This window comes from Megalops cyprinoides, chromosome 1 (genome assembly GCF_013368585.1).
Source record: "Megalops cyprinoides isolate fMegCyp1 chromosome 1, fMegCyp1.pri, whole genome shotgun sequence".
Taxonomy (NCBI): domain Eukaryota; kingdom Metazoa; phylum Chordata; class Actinopteri; order Elopiformes; family Megalopidae; genus Megalops; species Megalops cyprinoides.
Window position 1 is genome coordinate 27,134,281 of NC_050583.1, and position 15,887 is coordinate 27,150,167.

The following is a 15,887-nucleotide window of genomic DNA, read 5'->3' on the forward strand; positions in this document are numbered from 1 at the left end:
ATTCCCCATATGCTGCTTTCTTGATATAAATGCATCTTTCTTTTTTCAGTATAGAAATTTTGTTCTGTGCAGCTCCTGTTGCCAGGCAACCTTTTGTGGCATGAACTCATGTTTCAGTTTGTTCGTGAGCTGTTAACGCCAAAGGACCAAATCTCCCAACAAAATCTATTTTTACTCCCCTTTCCTCACAAGCCTCTGTAATGAAGTGCTTTTTTAATAAGCCAGCTATTCCTGATAGCTCTGCTACAGGAAAGAGACTAAGTGATTTGGAGGAGGGGGCTTATTATCCCATCCATTAGAGCACCATGTACCTCACGCTCGAAAGGGTCTACATGGCGACTTAGCTGTCTGATTCCCCACCATTTTGTATAAAATACATTGATATATTAGACATAAGTTCCTTTAGTTATATTGCTTTACTTTATTATTCCTAATATGCTGACTAACAAAGAAACTGATATTTTAATAATATGGGTTTCAGGAAGAAATATGTTTAAATATTACAGGTAAGATCATCATTTTTAAAGTGAGCTTTTTCATTTTATGTACATATAGGGAAAATGGTCAAATACAGATTGAAAGGTTGATAGTCAATTCCAGGGAGTATAATGTCTCTTGAAGGACACATACAGTGCTGCAATATATCATTCACATCGTAATAGATCCTCACAGCATGTAGCCTATTTTAAAGATGAATGAAATTGGGTGATTTATTTTTCAGTGACCTAATGTTGTCCTTGTATATAATGTGCCTATATTAAGTCAACAGTGATGTCAAGCCATTTGAGATTTTTTCCATAAATAGAGAGCAGACTTTGAAAGCTGCATCACTCATAGCCAACCCTCCCACTTTTTTAACTGGCTCCTCTGACGAATGCTTCACCAGACTTCCCAGGAGGAATGGTGCACTCCTCTACCGCAATGGCAAGTAGAAGCTGGGAGCATTTTGGAAAGCGAAAGCTCCTCAGCACATCTCTGGGCGTACCGGCCATTATCCTTTATCTTTGGGAGAAATGACTTTTCGAAGAAAAAGAGCTATAACGGAAGCATTCTCAGAAAGCAGTAAGGCTAACTATAAATGATCTGGCAAGTAATGATACCTGCCAGTAGTTACTTTTTTGATGAAAGCCAAGAAAAACTGCATTCGGCATATGAATAGTAAAAGTGTGAGGGAGACACCATCTAGAATTCATCACAGGGTCAAACCTAAAAAGTCAGGACTAAAAGCAATTTAGTCCTCCTGTTGCAAACAGACTGTGGAGGGATTAATTGCATAAAAAGGCAAAAGCAGTTGAAAAAGTAAAGTAACATTCCTACTGCAGCTAATCTGTTGGCCTTCAGGAAATCTCCACTATGCACCTTCTTCTTTTACTTTAGAATACATAAAATGTTCTCCAAGGCTTGAAATTCTGCTGAAGGGTGTCCTTGAACTCATGCTGGGTCCTCTTTGTGATCTATATCTTATTTCATTTGGCTGTAAAACAGCTTTGGGAAGTCTATTGGACTCTCCATCTATATGGTTTTGCCAGCCCTCTGCATCTCTGTTCTTGCTGTCATACCTTCCACACATTAGCCTACAGTACAGGTTCTGTTTTCCAGTGTGAAATATATTGTTTGCTACTGGAACTGATATCAGATAATGATTGTCTAGTATTGTTTATGTGTAACTATTTCCTGGAGATCTACATCAGGCAGCAACTACTGTGTTCTATGGTACGAGGTCCCTGAGAGGTTTGTAAGGGACTTTGATCATGTTTAAATACTTGAATAAATATGAAATGTAAACAAGTATTCGTCAGAGCCCAAGGTTTTCTCCTTTATTTCGATTTGGTTTACTTTGGATTCACAACTTGCATTGGAACCAAAACAAACGTATTTTGACATCGCTGTAAGTGCTGCTCGCTCTGGCTAACGTACAGGCTGGCTATTGGAAACTCACTGGCTACCTCAAACAAAGAAATATGGACGAGTGTCAGCTGTCTGATCAGTCAAACCATGTTGCAGACGTATGCAGCAAACTTGGGGTGAGCAGTTCTCCATCTGCGTGCGAGTGGTTGTCACCTCAGAATGGATAAGGGAATGGGAAAGAGGTTCCAAGCCAGTGTAGAACCTAGTTTTTAGATATCCAAGCTAAAGGCAAGGGAAACAGATTGATCATGCAGAGATTTTTCTAACCCCCACTAAGACTACATCTTTAGGCCATAGGTTGTGCCCTGTAATGTCTGTCAGCATGTTTGATATTTGTTTTATTTTTCATTTGTCTGATGCACATCACTCTTGACTGCATTGCCCACTTTTGCTAAAATTCGGCATATTAACTGTTTGTGCTTGGAGGGATTTTTTAATCAGTCTAACTTAACCCTCAGGTCATGCAGATCCATTCATAACAGAACATCCTGTGTATGTCTGAAAATCAGAACTGGCTTGGACACGTGGCATTGGCATTTAGGAGTACATTGGGAGGAATAAAAATGTAACACTACTATTTTGGTAAATGGGTCATTTTTTCAGGGTGACATCCTTGTGAATTGTTTTTTTTTTTCCTCTGCTGTATTGCATTTGGCCCAAACATAAGATGTGTTTTTCCCCACGCATATTAAGCAACTCACCCCATATTCACAAACTAATCAAAATTGCTAATGTTAATCCAAAGTGGTAAATGGGGCATTTTGCCAAAATAATGCTGGTGGATAGACATTGCTGTCAGCAGACATGAATTTTTGTTTTGTTTGGTTTTTTCCCTTTGACTCTCGAACTTTGTAAACAGTAGTTGAGCATTAATCTCTCTATTTATTGACACCTTCCTGCACTTACACAAGGAGAGCCTGAATTGAAGTGTGTGCAAGCACAGTCCTCTAATATACCTGCCTGCATCCAGTAGGCATTTCATACACTACGGGGAAAACTCTCCCAAACACTCTATGGGGTAAAAATAATAGAGGTTTTAGCAATATGGTAGAGCTTGTATTTTGTAACTTAGTATTGCATTACAAACTTTATGTGGCACCAAAAATCTTTCATGTTTTTCAAGTGCAAAAATTCAGAATTCTGTATTAATTGTAAAAATAAGTGCTGCAGTAATTGTTTCTATCAGCTGTGTATGAGTCGCTAAGGTGTCGTCAGTGAAAGCAGCACCAAATCCTTCGACTGGTGTTTGATCTCCTGTAGTGAGCTGTGGGGATTACAACCATTGGCTGCATGCAGATAGCGGGAGGATCACACATGCATGACTTCTGGCTCAAATCTCAAAAAACATCCCCCATTGATTAAGTCATATTTTGTTTTTGCTTTAAGCTATTTGAAACTGCATGTAATCTATTCTTGGTTGTTTCTTGAATTCTTGAAACGATAGGTTTCTCTATGATCAGGACTGAGGTATATTCAGTCTAAGATGGTAACTGTTTACTGTAAGGCTTTGAAAAGTAACGGCTTTAGTGAAAAAAATGAACAATTAAATAGCAGCTCTATCTCCTGTCATGCTTCAGTAACTTAAGGAAATATAAGCCTCATAAGTGGATGTGGCAAGTTAACGCATCACTGCCTTGTCAGGATTTATTGCTTGCTTAGGGATTGGGTGTCGTTAATGCTGAAGCCTGAAGCAAATTATTTATCAGCTGCTGGGTTGTGCAGTGTGCTGCCTCTAGATTTCTAATCAGACAGTTAATATTCCAGGTTAATACCAAATCCTGTCTCTGCTTCCCAGATCTCATCGTTGTGTGGCCTTTTAACCAGGACTAATTGGTGACACATGCCTTGGTCTCCCGAGAGGCCTGTCTTGCTGTTGAATGGGGCAACGCTGAATCAATCTGTCACTCTATTTATAGATTCTCTCACTGAACAGGCTTCTATTCTTGGTAACAGCGTTATTCCGCCTTACACTCACCGTTGGGTATCGGGGGCTTTCGTGTCCAATCAGTGGAAAAATAATTGGATTTCCTCTCTGTAATCAGAGAAGTTCTCTGGAAATGACTCAGGCTGGGGCTCAAATTGTACCAAGGCCACAATCATGTGAAGTGCTCCTCCATTACCATTTAGAAAATTTCAGTATTTTTAGGGCCATGTGAATATTCAGGTTTCCCTCTCTATTTCTTCTGTGTGAATTTAACACGTTTTTATGTCTGTCATTGCATTTTTAGTAAGCTTCCCAGCTGGGCTCGTGCTGTTGTTCCCCGTATTTTTTACATTACCGAAAAGGCCTGGAATTACTACCCATATACAATAACAGGTAGGCTGAACATGATATTGCAGTATAGTACAGTATAATGTGTACACCAAAAGGATTCAGTGCTAGTGATGGTTTTCAAGCGTTCTGTTTTGTTTCAACATTAAAACATTGTGTTCTTTAAAAAATGATGACATTCACATGTCATTTCTTTCCAATATTTAACCGAGATATAAAATGTCTTCATGAATTTTCTTTTGCTAGTTTCATTGAGAAAATAACATTATTCCTTCCTTACATGTACTCCTGGGATCCTTGAATGCAGAATACACAGTAAGTCCTTATATATTCTTTTTTTTTTTTTTTTTGACGTGAAATGTGTGAAATGATGCCTTGTTCTGCTACATGCATTGGGTTTCATGAATTTTCTAAATGCCACCAAAATGTCAAAATAATGTCTTTACATCCAGATAGAATACTTTCATACATTAAAACCCAAGGCTGTATTTGGAGGTTTTTGTGATGAACGTAGAAACATCAATTCCAGTCAGTGCTGAGCGACTGCAGTCCCTTTGTTGTGTGTTGGTGTTGGTGTCGTCGGTGTTGGGCTGCTCCATCCGGAGTGACCCCCGCACGTGTGCAGCGTCGCGGGAGGTTGAAGGCAGTGTGAGGAGGAGGACTGGAGCTGTGATAGCCCTGTGGCAAAACTGCAGGAATGTCAGGGCCATCTTGTGCGCGCGCCTGGCTGCAGATCATTTCACCCAGGAGACTTTCCCCTCTCTGCAAATTAAGGCCACAGCTTGACCGGAGATGTGAGAGGGATATAAACTAGCGTAATGAGAGCTCTGTGCTCATCATGAGCTCTGTTATCTCAACGGTAGAGCCCTCATTTGAACCTGACTCATAATTAGTTTAGGAAACAGTCGGTTTGTTGCCCATATATCTGCCGTTCAAAGACATGGCCCAGTCCGAATGCTGCTGTTGCAGCAAGTGATATTTAACTCAGTGATATTTTTACTCTGTCTGTGCCCTTTTTTTAACAAAATGTCTCTTGAAAAGATGGACCTTTTGGTTGGTTTCTGTGTTTGTTTTTTTTTTATCCCACTCCTTTTGCAAAATGTAATGATTGTGATTTTTCTTCTCCCTTCAGTGCTCCTTTCTGCCAAAGTTTTCTATCCACATAGAGACAAAATATGAAGACAATTGTGGGATCAATGAAAATGTAAGTAAAAGGGAAGTTTTATGAGTATTCTAGACACAGGTCAAAGGATAGCTATTATATGGTCATCATAATGCTGTATTACCTCAGCTTGATGTTCATGGTAACGGGTACAGTGCTGAAAACTGATACCACTTTGAATGTGCTTCATAGATTTTCAGTATTGAGAAAAACAGCTGCGATCCAGAGGTGTGCTTCCTGGACATAGCCTTTGATGACATCCCAGAAAGGCATTACAAAAGCTCAGAGGTACAGAATGACCTGTTGTGTCCTGTTGTGTGCCCTTCATTGTTCAGTGTAATAGAATAAAGTGACAATATTTCCCAGGGATCTAAAGAAGGTACTGTAATGCATTTGTCATAACAATACATCATGCAAAGCTTGATATACTTAAGCCTCTGTATATTGCACATACATCATGGGAAAAATCTGTTACTTCACAAAACACTCAGGCTTTGTGTCATTCACAGTGACGATATCATCTCTAATGACAGTGCAGCTATCTGTGAACTGTGGTTCTACAGTTCAAGTTATTTTTAGGGAGTTGAACATTGCACTTCTGTTGGTGATCATTGGAGATGATCAAAAACAGTACATCAAGCCTCTGTCTGATTTTGGAGAGGTAGAGTAGTAGAAAGTAGAAAGTACTTGAATTCCTCAAAAAGTATCTAATGGCTCTATACACAGTAATTTGAACACCATCGCACCATTTGTGTTTGGAAAAGACCTTGGTTATCTTTGTTCTAAACAAACACGCACACATACACATGCACACAAAGGAAATGATGAACTATGATGTCTTTTAGGAGCATGCACTGTTAATTGCAAGCTTGTGCTTGGTTACTTTCAGAACATGCTGTTATAGTGGTCTCTGGTTTGAAACAGGTTCAAGCTAGAGCAGCTGATCTAACTACATTTTCCCGCCTTGTTATTCTTCATTTGTCTGCCAGCCTTTTTTTGGACATTCAGTGCGTCATTGATGAACGTTTTAAAGATGTTCTCATGTCTGTTAGCAATCTGGTACTTTAAAGCAATAAACAGTAAGTGTAGTGATAATGTTACCAGAATACAAAGATTCCTTGGCTCAGATAAAGGAGAATAGAAATGGGCCATAATTGCAAGGATCTTCAGGTTCTGCTTCTTATTTCAGTTAATTGTTCAGTACACTTGATACGGACAGAACACAAGAGCCAGATGATATTGCTGCACATCCTTAAGTAGTGCAGTTAATAATAAAAATTACAACAAACTATCCATGACTGTTTTCTTAAAATGTGAAATGTTGAAAGAATTGTTTTCTTAGTAATGCTTTGTTTTGTGGCATTTGTGACTCTTTTCTTTCAGGATCTCAGGTGCTTTAATTCTGTAAAAACAGGACGAGGACCCCTGAAGGAAGGATGGAGAGAGAACAGCCAGCCAGTAATGTGCTCTTACAAACTGGTTGGAGTCAAATTTGAGGTGTGGGGCCTTCAGACCAGAGTTGAACAGTTTGTACACAAGGTATGTTGTTCGACATTGACTTGCCTGCTTTTGCTTGGTCTCAAAAGTTTGACACAAATACAGCGTGTTGTTATCTAGACATAATATCATATCTTGACGTGAAGAGGTGATGTGACTAATCCTGCATACTAATGAATCAAAGAGGGGGACTCAAAGAGGGGGATGTGTTATACATTGCAGTATAACACATGAATAGCTTTTAGTACAAGTACTCCATACATCGTTATTAAAAGTAACATGTTGCATCCACTTGCAGTAGAACTTGACATCTTTAGTTTTTGAGTTGTATGTACTTTCGTGGTATGGCAGGTGTGTCTGCCAAGTTACAGTTTGGCAGGGCATACTCCATATCTACACATCACTGAGAGATAGTCCCTTCTGTGATTTCCTAAAGAAATAATACAGTGAAATATATCGATATTTTCAAACGAGTCAATATTCCGCCCAGCCCTAGGTCTGACTCAATATAAAAATGAACTTCTCTGTCATTCTTGTTTTTGTTCTCCTCCATCTTAATTTTCCTGCCATGTTACCACATCCAAAATGTTCCGCTACTCAGGTTCATGTGTCTTCCAAATTATTCTCTCCTCACATTCAGTTAATTGACACATCTGTTCATTGTGGCAAGTTTTGGCAGAAAATAGATGACTGCCATCTTGGTTGTGCATGAAAGCTAGCTGGTTATATGACTAGCTAACCAAGGTCCTAACAGAAAGATTAATAGTAATACTAATATAGGAAGATAATCTCTGAAACACATCTCCCATAATTTTTGATTCAGCAGCATCACTGCCTTGTAGTTTACAAAAGGAAGATCTTAACATCCCTGGTCTATGTCACCAGCTAGCAAATGTTTTTTTTTCCTAATGAAAACAGTGATTTTGCAGACCAGCTAATAAAGACATCAGAGTGAGCCCCAGATGCTTAACCTTTGAAGTCTTCCCCACACTTCAGTTGTGCTTTCCATTTACTTTACAGTTCAAAATTGGACAGGCAGAGTTCTTTCACCATCTTCCAGGAAATTGGATCAAAGTGCCTCTCTTCAGTAACATTCTAAATTTGATGTGCAGATTTTGATTAACAAGTGAAGTCGTTTGATAGTTTTTCATTGGATAGGTTTGTTTTGGAGTTCCTGCTTGTCACTCAGACTCCTGCTCGGCTCCTTTATATTTTGGCTGCCTTCTTATTCCCTTCAGGAAGGGTTGCTCATCTGAATCATGTCCCTTCCCTAGTCTGGCCCCCAAGTGGTGGAATAAGCTCCCCACAAGAGTCAAGACAGCAGGATCACTGTCCATTTTCTGCCGCAGACTGAGAACCCGCATATTCAGAGTAAATGTGGCGTCTCTGAACTGACGCCTCCCCTCCCTTCCTAAAGCTGCCTCCCTTCCCTTCCTAAAGCTATGATAAAAGCTAGTAATTGTAAAATGGATCATGAATCAAGCATGGAACATAGCCTGGTGGTATTTTTGCAGTGCTGTAAGATCAGTGGTACACATGTTGTGCAAGCTTACAGCTATAAGAAATCTGATGTCTGAAATTTGTGGCAGTAGTTTGTATAGGTGTATAACAGTATAGGTTGTTTGCCCTATAACAGCAATATCCCCACTTTGTTGCTTGGTTTCTCACAACACTATGTTTCAGGATGATTCAGTATCTGTACAGCTAATTGCCTAACCCTATTGAATGTGCTTCTTGTAAGTCATCTGGGATAAGAGCGTCTGCCAAGTGAATAAATATAATTGTCTCAGCCATTCGTATGTATTTTGTCATTATTTAGCAATACTTAGCAGTACTTGTAATACTTGTAATACAAGTATAGTTTCATTGACAGTCTTGGTTTTCAAACTGAGTAGCATCCTAGTTAAAATGCTTCAATCTTTTAGTAGACATAGATGAGTCTCTTCGGTAGATATAGATGTAATTGGTATTAACTATCAATGTGTGTTTTTTTTTTTTTTTTATGGTACTTGCTGCTTTTCATCGGATGTTTTAAAAACTGACAGTTTTAATTTTCTGCACAATGCAAGAAGACAGAATTGTCCTTAAATATTTGTAAATGGAGATTAATTTGAAAACTAAATTAAAAGTACTTCAAACAATAATAATTCTACTCATCATGCTCTAATTTCATACAGCTGGTGAAGTGCCTAGAAACAGCCTGTCTACCTGCAGTTTTCATGATTCTACATGTTTGCTGGTGTTGTGATTCTTTGTCTGAGCAGTGACAGCCAACATTATTACAGTAGTTACCTTTATCATTACTTTTACCCATTAGCTTACCCTTTGAAGTTGGGCTTCTCTGGTTATAGGTTTCAAAGATAGGCTATGATGAATGGTTGACGGTTTTATTCAGAACTATGTGTCTGTTCCCCACTGAATATCAAAGTCCTTTAAGATTAATTTCTTAATTATAATTATCCTCGTATCAAATAAATTATGTGCAATGAATTAAATGTGTTTCAGTAATGTACACACATTATATAACTGATAACAAAACCTGAAGAAATACTGTGGGATGCAGTGGCTGACTGTAAATTCAGTCTCCATGGTTACAAGAGCACTCTTCAATTAAGTGACTTCAGGAACATTTGTTAGTAAAGAAAGGCAGCATAATCCATCTTGATGAGGTTAATAAATAGTGTTGGTCATGGGTTGGGGATGCAGCTTGGTGTTCAGGCATACTATAGACGGAATGTTTCACACTTCACCATTCCCAAAGCAGCGTATCTTCAAATATGAATAGCTACAGAAGAAAAAAAAACTGTCTGGCAAAACAGTAGAAAATCAGACAAATCCTGTGCTTTCGCTCCACACTGAAAGGCACATGATGAGAATGATTGAGACACAAAAACAGTTTTTCTCGCCATGTCAGTTTCTGCTGCTGGAAGCTGAGCAGGGGGCTGCAGGTGAACTGTATCACCGCTGCCGTGATCCTCAGCCCTCCCCTGAGCTGGCAGTCCGGTGGAGGGATGGCGTGTGACGTCCGTTTAATCCACAGCTTTAATAGAACGGTTAAAGTGACCGGTCAGCACCAGAAGACGTTTACGTTGAGCAGAGGCAGCAGAACAGCCAGCACCCGGAACACGTTGTTTTTGTTTTGAAAATAAAATGTTCTCTCCGTGCGTGCGTCCTGCTTTTTAAATGGATGCGGGAGCCTCTGGAGACCGAGCAATGTCCGGTGCTGAAAGCGAAACAGAAAACATCTGCCAGGGGTTCTCGGGAACACAAATCAAGGAAATGTTGAAAGAATGAAATCAGCGGCACACTCCCTCCGAGGGGCCTGGCGCAGGCTCCTGTCCAGAGAGGCCATGAGTCACCACATGGCCTTTAACAGGATGGCGATAGATGGATGCTAATCCATTTTGTACACAGACTGCGTGTGGACAATTGGATTTACCGTTTTGAAATGATGAGGTCGCTGTCAGTGTGATCAGCTTTGCTGCAGTGTGTGATTTACAGTGCCTTCTCGATGACACACAACTTTGGTGAGAGCCTGGTCACGGCTTCTGTGATGAATTGAGAAGGGGAAATTACCCCATGTGGGTCTAAGTGCCTGACATTACAGGGATTTTGAATAAGTTAATCTCTCGCTGAACGTTTGGTTTTTCTGCTGTTACAAACATTTATAGCATTACAGGTATCTCTTATCCTTGGGGCAGCTGTAGCCAGTTTGGACAGGCATAATTTTTACCTTTGTATATTTACATTTGCATTTACCTTTATTCGTTTGGCAGACATATTCCAGTGTATGTTTATGTTGCTTTTCGTCGAGATTATTCGTAACACTTGACTATAGCAATTTTAGTGTGCCAGTGACTTTTTATCCAAAGAGTTGGTCTGATTAAGCTGGTCTAACTATGCTGCTGTGTGTCTGCATAAGGAACAGTGCCTATTCCATCCTGTAACCACTTCGTGGAAAAATGGTAAAGCTAAGTGTTTAAAGGGGGAGGGAAAATGTGGAGAAGGTGCCTTGTACAGTATGCTGGTGCATGACTCTCGGGAAACAGGGATTGTGATTCATGATCTTTGAATGAGGCTCACCCTTGAGAATATGTGTCCTCTTCTTAAACCTCAGATTGTGCTGGCCTGGCTCATCTGCTACAGTCTCCACACAATGACCCTAATCCATTCTACCCAAACCCCAGAGTGCCTCCCACAAGGTCCCCAGCTCCACCTCCACTCCATCTGACAAGTTGGTGTTGTGAGGCAAAGGCATGGATGGCGACGACATTAAAAAAGGGAAGGTGGAGCTTCCCACTTCCATGCAAGGCGGACAGAGTCTCTTTGAGTGCCAGGGGGGGACTCACAATGAGCCCTTAGTGCAGTACCTTGAGGAGGTGTGAAAATGAGAGGCTATTTTTAGTCCTCCTTCAGTGTCCCCTGCAATCTTACCCAGCCTCTCCTCAGGATTGCTGCTGTATCAGGTGCAGGAGATGCTGCTGTAGGCTCCGCTGCTCATACAGAGACAGGAGCCAGGTACTTTACCTCCCCTAGCTCCAGGCTAATAATGGCACATCCTTTTCTGAATAAAATCTGTTCCCATTTTTTGGGAATCATTGTGTCATGTAGCATGTGCTTTCTCATTAAAATACATCACATTTGCCATGGTCATGTCATCTTCAGAGTCTGAAATTATGGAAGGGTGCATACACCAGCCTGGATGTTGATGTGTTTACTGTAATGTTATAGAATGATGAATACGAGTGTTTTCTCACATGCTTTCTATAGATAAAAAGATGTAGTAAAAGAAATATTACAAAAAGAGAAGTGGTGAGTCAGAGTTCTATTTTGTAGGGGGAGAGGCAGGAGATTGCCACAACTATGCATTTCCATGTTTTCTTCATTTTCCAGATAGTTTCCACTCTTGACAACTGTGAAGAGCTTGTCCTGAAATTCTGAAATTCGCAAGCACTATTCCTTTATGCTTAAATCAGTTTGCATATAGATGTGGATTTAGTGGCAGTTGACCAATGGCATCATTGGGATGGGTCTTTTCGTTTGCTTGCAGAAATTCAATTAAAAAGCAAACCTTGAAGGGCCCTAGCCAAAAGATTACACTGCATTTGTACCTGAATATGGCTGGTGAGACAGGGGAATTGGGGTATTTCACACTTATGGTTGCTCAGCAGCTCACTACATTGTTCATTGTCTGGCTCATTGATATCACTTGCCCTGAGTCCAGCCTCACTAACTCTGTAATGCTGTTCACACTGAGATCAGTTCTGGGCAGCACTGTTCTTTTATGAAGATGATGGCATTTTTGAACAGACCCATGTGTGGTTTCTTACTTTCACTTCAGGTCTACACAGTGAGGAGTGCTCATCTGCTAATTATAGTCCTAATGACAAGGAGAGGGCTGTGTGTTACTGTAATAATGGCTTAAATAAGGCACTTGTCCATTATGTCAGTGTTTCAGTCAAAATGATGCGTTTATTGTTTTCAGCTATGCATGTGTTGGTTCTCCGATAACTACAAGCAGATCAGGTTTAGTATAACTGTGCCACTCTCATCTTTATAGTAATGCTGTTTCTTAAGGTGGATTTAATCAACCAATGTACAAACCTGCCTATGTGCATTAGTTTTGTATTTGATGCATTGTTCTGTCACTGATAAATCTTTTGATGTGACAGACCTATTGCAAACTTATCATGTTTGACAGCCAAACCCAGCGAGTAGGACAGTCACAGTTTTCAGACTAGTTGATAACCATTTCAAAGTGTCATATCTACACCTTGAGCTGGTCTGTGACGGGATGAGAGAAGTGCTTGAGCTCCTTTTTTCTGAAAGACTGGGAACAGGGTGAGACATTTTTGGCCTTTTTGTGAAAGCTGCTTTAATTGCGCTGCCGCTTACACTTCTCTTTGGCAGCCTGCTCAGTCTGCTCGAGTCTTGCCTATTGACTTTCCTCCATGTTTCATGTGAATGGTGTAGTGAATGTGATGCAGGATTGTAATGCAGCAACTTCTTTGTCTTTTTTTCCCCTTTCTCTAAGGTCATCAGGGATATCTTGTTGGTTGGACACCGACAAGCTTTTGCCTGGGTAGATGAGTGGTATGGTAAGTCCTGATCCATGTGTGTTTTAATGAGCTGTTGTCTTCCAAAATTTGGCTGGGAGTCATTTCTTCTGGTGGATTTGGAACATGTGGCAGGTTAATTCTCCATCTGTCAACGTCTTTTATCTATATCTTAGCCTCAGGCCCACTGAGATTGCATCTGCAGCCAAGCCATAAAAGTTTTTCTCTCCTTTTCCCTGTTATCCTGTCCCCATTGGATCATGGTATGATGGACATGTTGTGCCTAATGGCTCCCTGTCAAAGGGAACCTGAGAGTAAACCACTATCCCTGGCTGCATGTCCCAGTGTGAGCTTTGGAGACTTAGAAGCACAGCCTCCTTTGTTAACAGTTGGTGAAACGAGTATCAACAATGGCTGGTTGTCACATTGAGAGATATGCCATTAATCCAAGTTGATACTGGATATCTCAAAGTTTGATGAGCATCAAAGAGAAGGTCCTGATCTTACAAATTATTTAAGGTACAGTGGATCTAGAAAGTCTACACACCATTTCAACATTTCTCTTCTATTGCCTTGAGACTTAAAATGAAAATCCATTAAATCTGACTTTTTCCCACTTTCATTTAGAAATGGTAAATCACAATATTAAAGTAAAAAGAAAAGGCAACACATTTCTGAATATTAATTTAAAATAGAAAAACTAAAACACCTTGGTTGCATAAGGGGAGTTGTAATTGTGCTCAGGTATTCACCTTCCAAATCATCACTTGTGACCAATTGAAGTAATGAGTTCAGGAAATCAGCTGCTCCTGTAGGTTTTCTCAGCAGGTGTCCTTGTTTCTTAGTACATGCCAGCATAAGGAAATAACTATGGGCAACAGGGAGCTACCAGAACATCTGAGATTGAATGGTTGAAAGGTACAGATCAGGAGAGGGTTACAAAAAGAAATAAAAGGCCTTAAGTGTATCATGGAACACAGTCAAACTCATAATTAATAAATGGATTAAATATGGCATGACCAGGACCTTGTCTATATCAGACTATCCCTCCAAGATGGCTGACCATGCAGGGATGAAACTCATCAGGGGGGCCACCAAGAGGCCAACAGCAACATTTAAACAACTTCTGGACATCATGGCAAGGACTGGCCACCGTATGCACAAAGCAACAATTTCATGCGTTATCCACAATTTTAAGCTGTTGGGTAGGGCTGCAAGATTGAGGCCATTTCTCACAAAGGAAAACATCCAGTCCTGTCTGAATGATGCAAAAAGACACTCTGAATCTCCTGAACTTTTGGCCTTAATTCCAAGTGATATTTTTGGCGTAAAGCCAACACAGTCCGTCGGTCTGAGGTCCCTGGTTGCAGCATCATGCTGTGTGGCTGTTTCTCTGCAGCAGGGACAGACACTCTGGTGAGGATATGAGGACAGAGGAGAAAATGAATAGTGCTGCATACCAATAGATTTTAGAGAAAAACCTGCTACCCTCTGCAAAAAAAAAAGCTGAAGATGGGGGAGATTTTTTACCTTTCTGCAGAGCAGTGAACCAAAGCACACAGCCAGCTCTACAGTGGAATAGCTGGAAAAAGGAAGAGCAGTTTCCTGGAGTGGCCCATTCAGAGCCTTGACCTCAGCCCCACTGAAAATCTTTAGACTGACCTGAAGAGAGCTGTTCATAAGTAGTAATTTAAGGGTGTGCAGACTTATGTAACCAATTTCATTTTTAATACTTATTTGAAAAACTGAGGCTTTTGAGATGGCTGTTGTGTAAAGAGAGCTAAAAAGTCTGACTTCACTTGCCTTTAATACACCAAAAATAAGAAATTTTGAAAGGGTGCGTAGACCTTCTAGATCCACTGTTGGTAGAGGATATTCATGTATAAGTACTTCATTATGCGTTCTTTTTGCTAATACATCTCCTCCAGCAGTTTCTCTCAGTCATTAGTTGCATGGCCACTGAGTGCTTTTAAAAGTTACACACATGTGGTGGCTGTTCTTTTCCTCTTAGGTGCTTGTCTAACCAGAAAACTAACCCTAAGTTTGTTTCGACCCTTTCATTCCAGTTTGTATGACAAGGGTCATCTCTTAAAATTTTCTCACTAACAGGTCCAATGGATTAACGTGCCGTCTTTGTCCCTCTGTGTTCCTGTGTTTAATAACCAGCTTCACAGTTTTCCTTCACGATGTTCTGGGTATCAGCACCTGCCTGCCTCCATTTCCTCTCTAACCACACTAACGTTTGTTCTGACTCAAAAAAGCATTCGGGTGCTCTGCCTCTCTGTATAGATGCCTTTGTCTGGACATGAGTCAGAATGGTTGTATCACAGGTAATGGGTGCTTTTACAGAATGAAAGGAGCATAAATACAGACTATTGAGTCATGGGCCATTTTCTGTCGTCTTGTCAAAAAGAGTCAGTATGATTATAGTTATCATGAAAATGGAGAGAAAAGATGGCGAGGGAATCTTCATTGCTAGAGGTCTTCCTTTATTTTAATCAGAATTTAGCAGTGAGTTTTCCAATGACAGATGTGTGGCTTTCCTCTGTAATAAGCACGATGTAAAGGGTTTAATCTAAAGGACACTCAGCAGGGTGACATTAGTGTATCTGATCTGGACAAGAGCCATGGGAGAGTTCCCAGTGGCATTTACAGAAGTTTGTTTTCGGTTTGTCAACAGATATTTTGAGGGTAAGGTGATACAACCATTTGGACTGGGGTGGGGGCCAAAGTGATATAAAAGTCTGCTGTGATTTGGCAGGGGGATCTAGGTCAGGATCTTCCAAAATAGCTCTGTGGTGGGACACAGGGAAAGTGCCCTCAGCTCAGTAGAGTAGCCCTGGCCAGCACCCCCCCCTTGCAGAAATGGCTGCAGTCTTTACAATTTTCACTTGTGCTTCCATGTGTCAGGTCAAGCATTTATTTTAAATTGCATGTCACTGTTTCATTCCGGCTGTCATCGCAATAACGTCAGGTCACACCAGGGGATTTT

At 40.5% G+C, this 15,887-nt stretch overlaps 1 protein-coding gene across 4 annotated transcripts in view; it reads left to right on the forward strand.

The window, feature by feature from the left end:
• The window catches only part of LOC118788208 (cytoplasmic phosphatidylinositol transfer protein 1-like), a 31,849-nt gene that overhangs the window by 13,001 nt on the left and 2,961 nt on the right, over positions 1 to 15,887 (forward strand). For all 4 annotated transcript variants that reach the window (XM_036544162.1, XM_036544170.1, XM_036544185.1 and 1 more), the window contains exons 4-9: positions 4,137 to 4,225; positions 4,488 to 4,495; positions 5,313 to 5,384; positions 5,535 to 5,630; positions 6,726 to 6,881; positions 12,874 to 12,937. In XM_036544162.1, the coding sequence (XP_036400055.1) occupies positions 4,137 to 4,225; positions 4,488 to 4,495; positions 5,313 to 5,384; positions 5,535 to 5,630; positions 6,726 to 6,881; positions 12,874 to 12,937 (485 nt within the window). The remainder of the gene's footprint in view (positions 1 to 4,136; positions 4,226 to 4,487; positions 4,496 to 5,312; positions 5,385 to 5,534; positions 5,631 to 6,725; positions 6,882 to 12,873; positions 12,938 to 15,887) is intronic.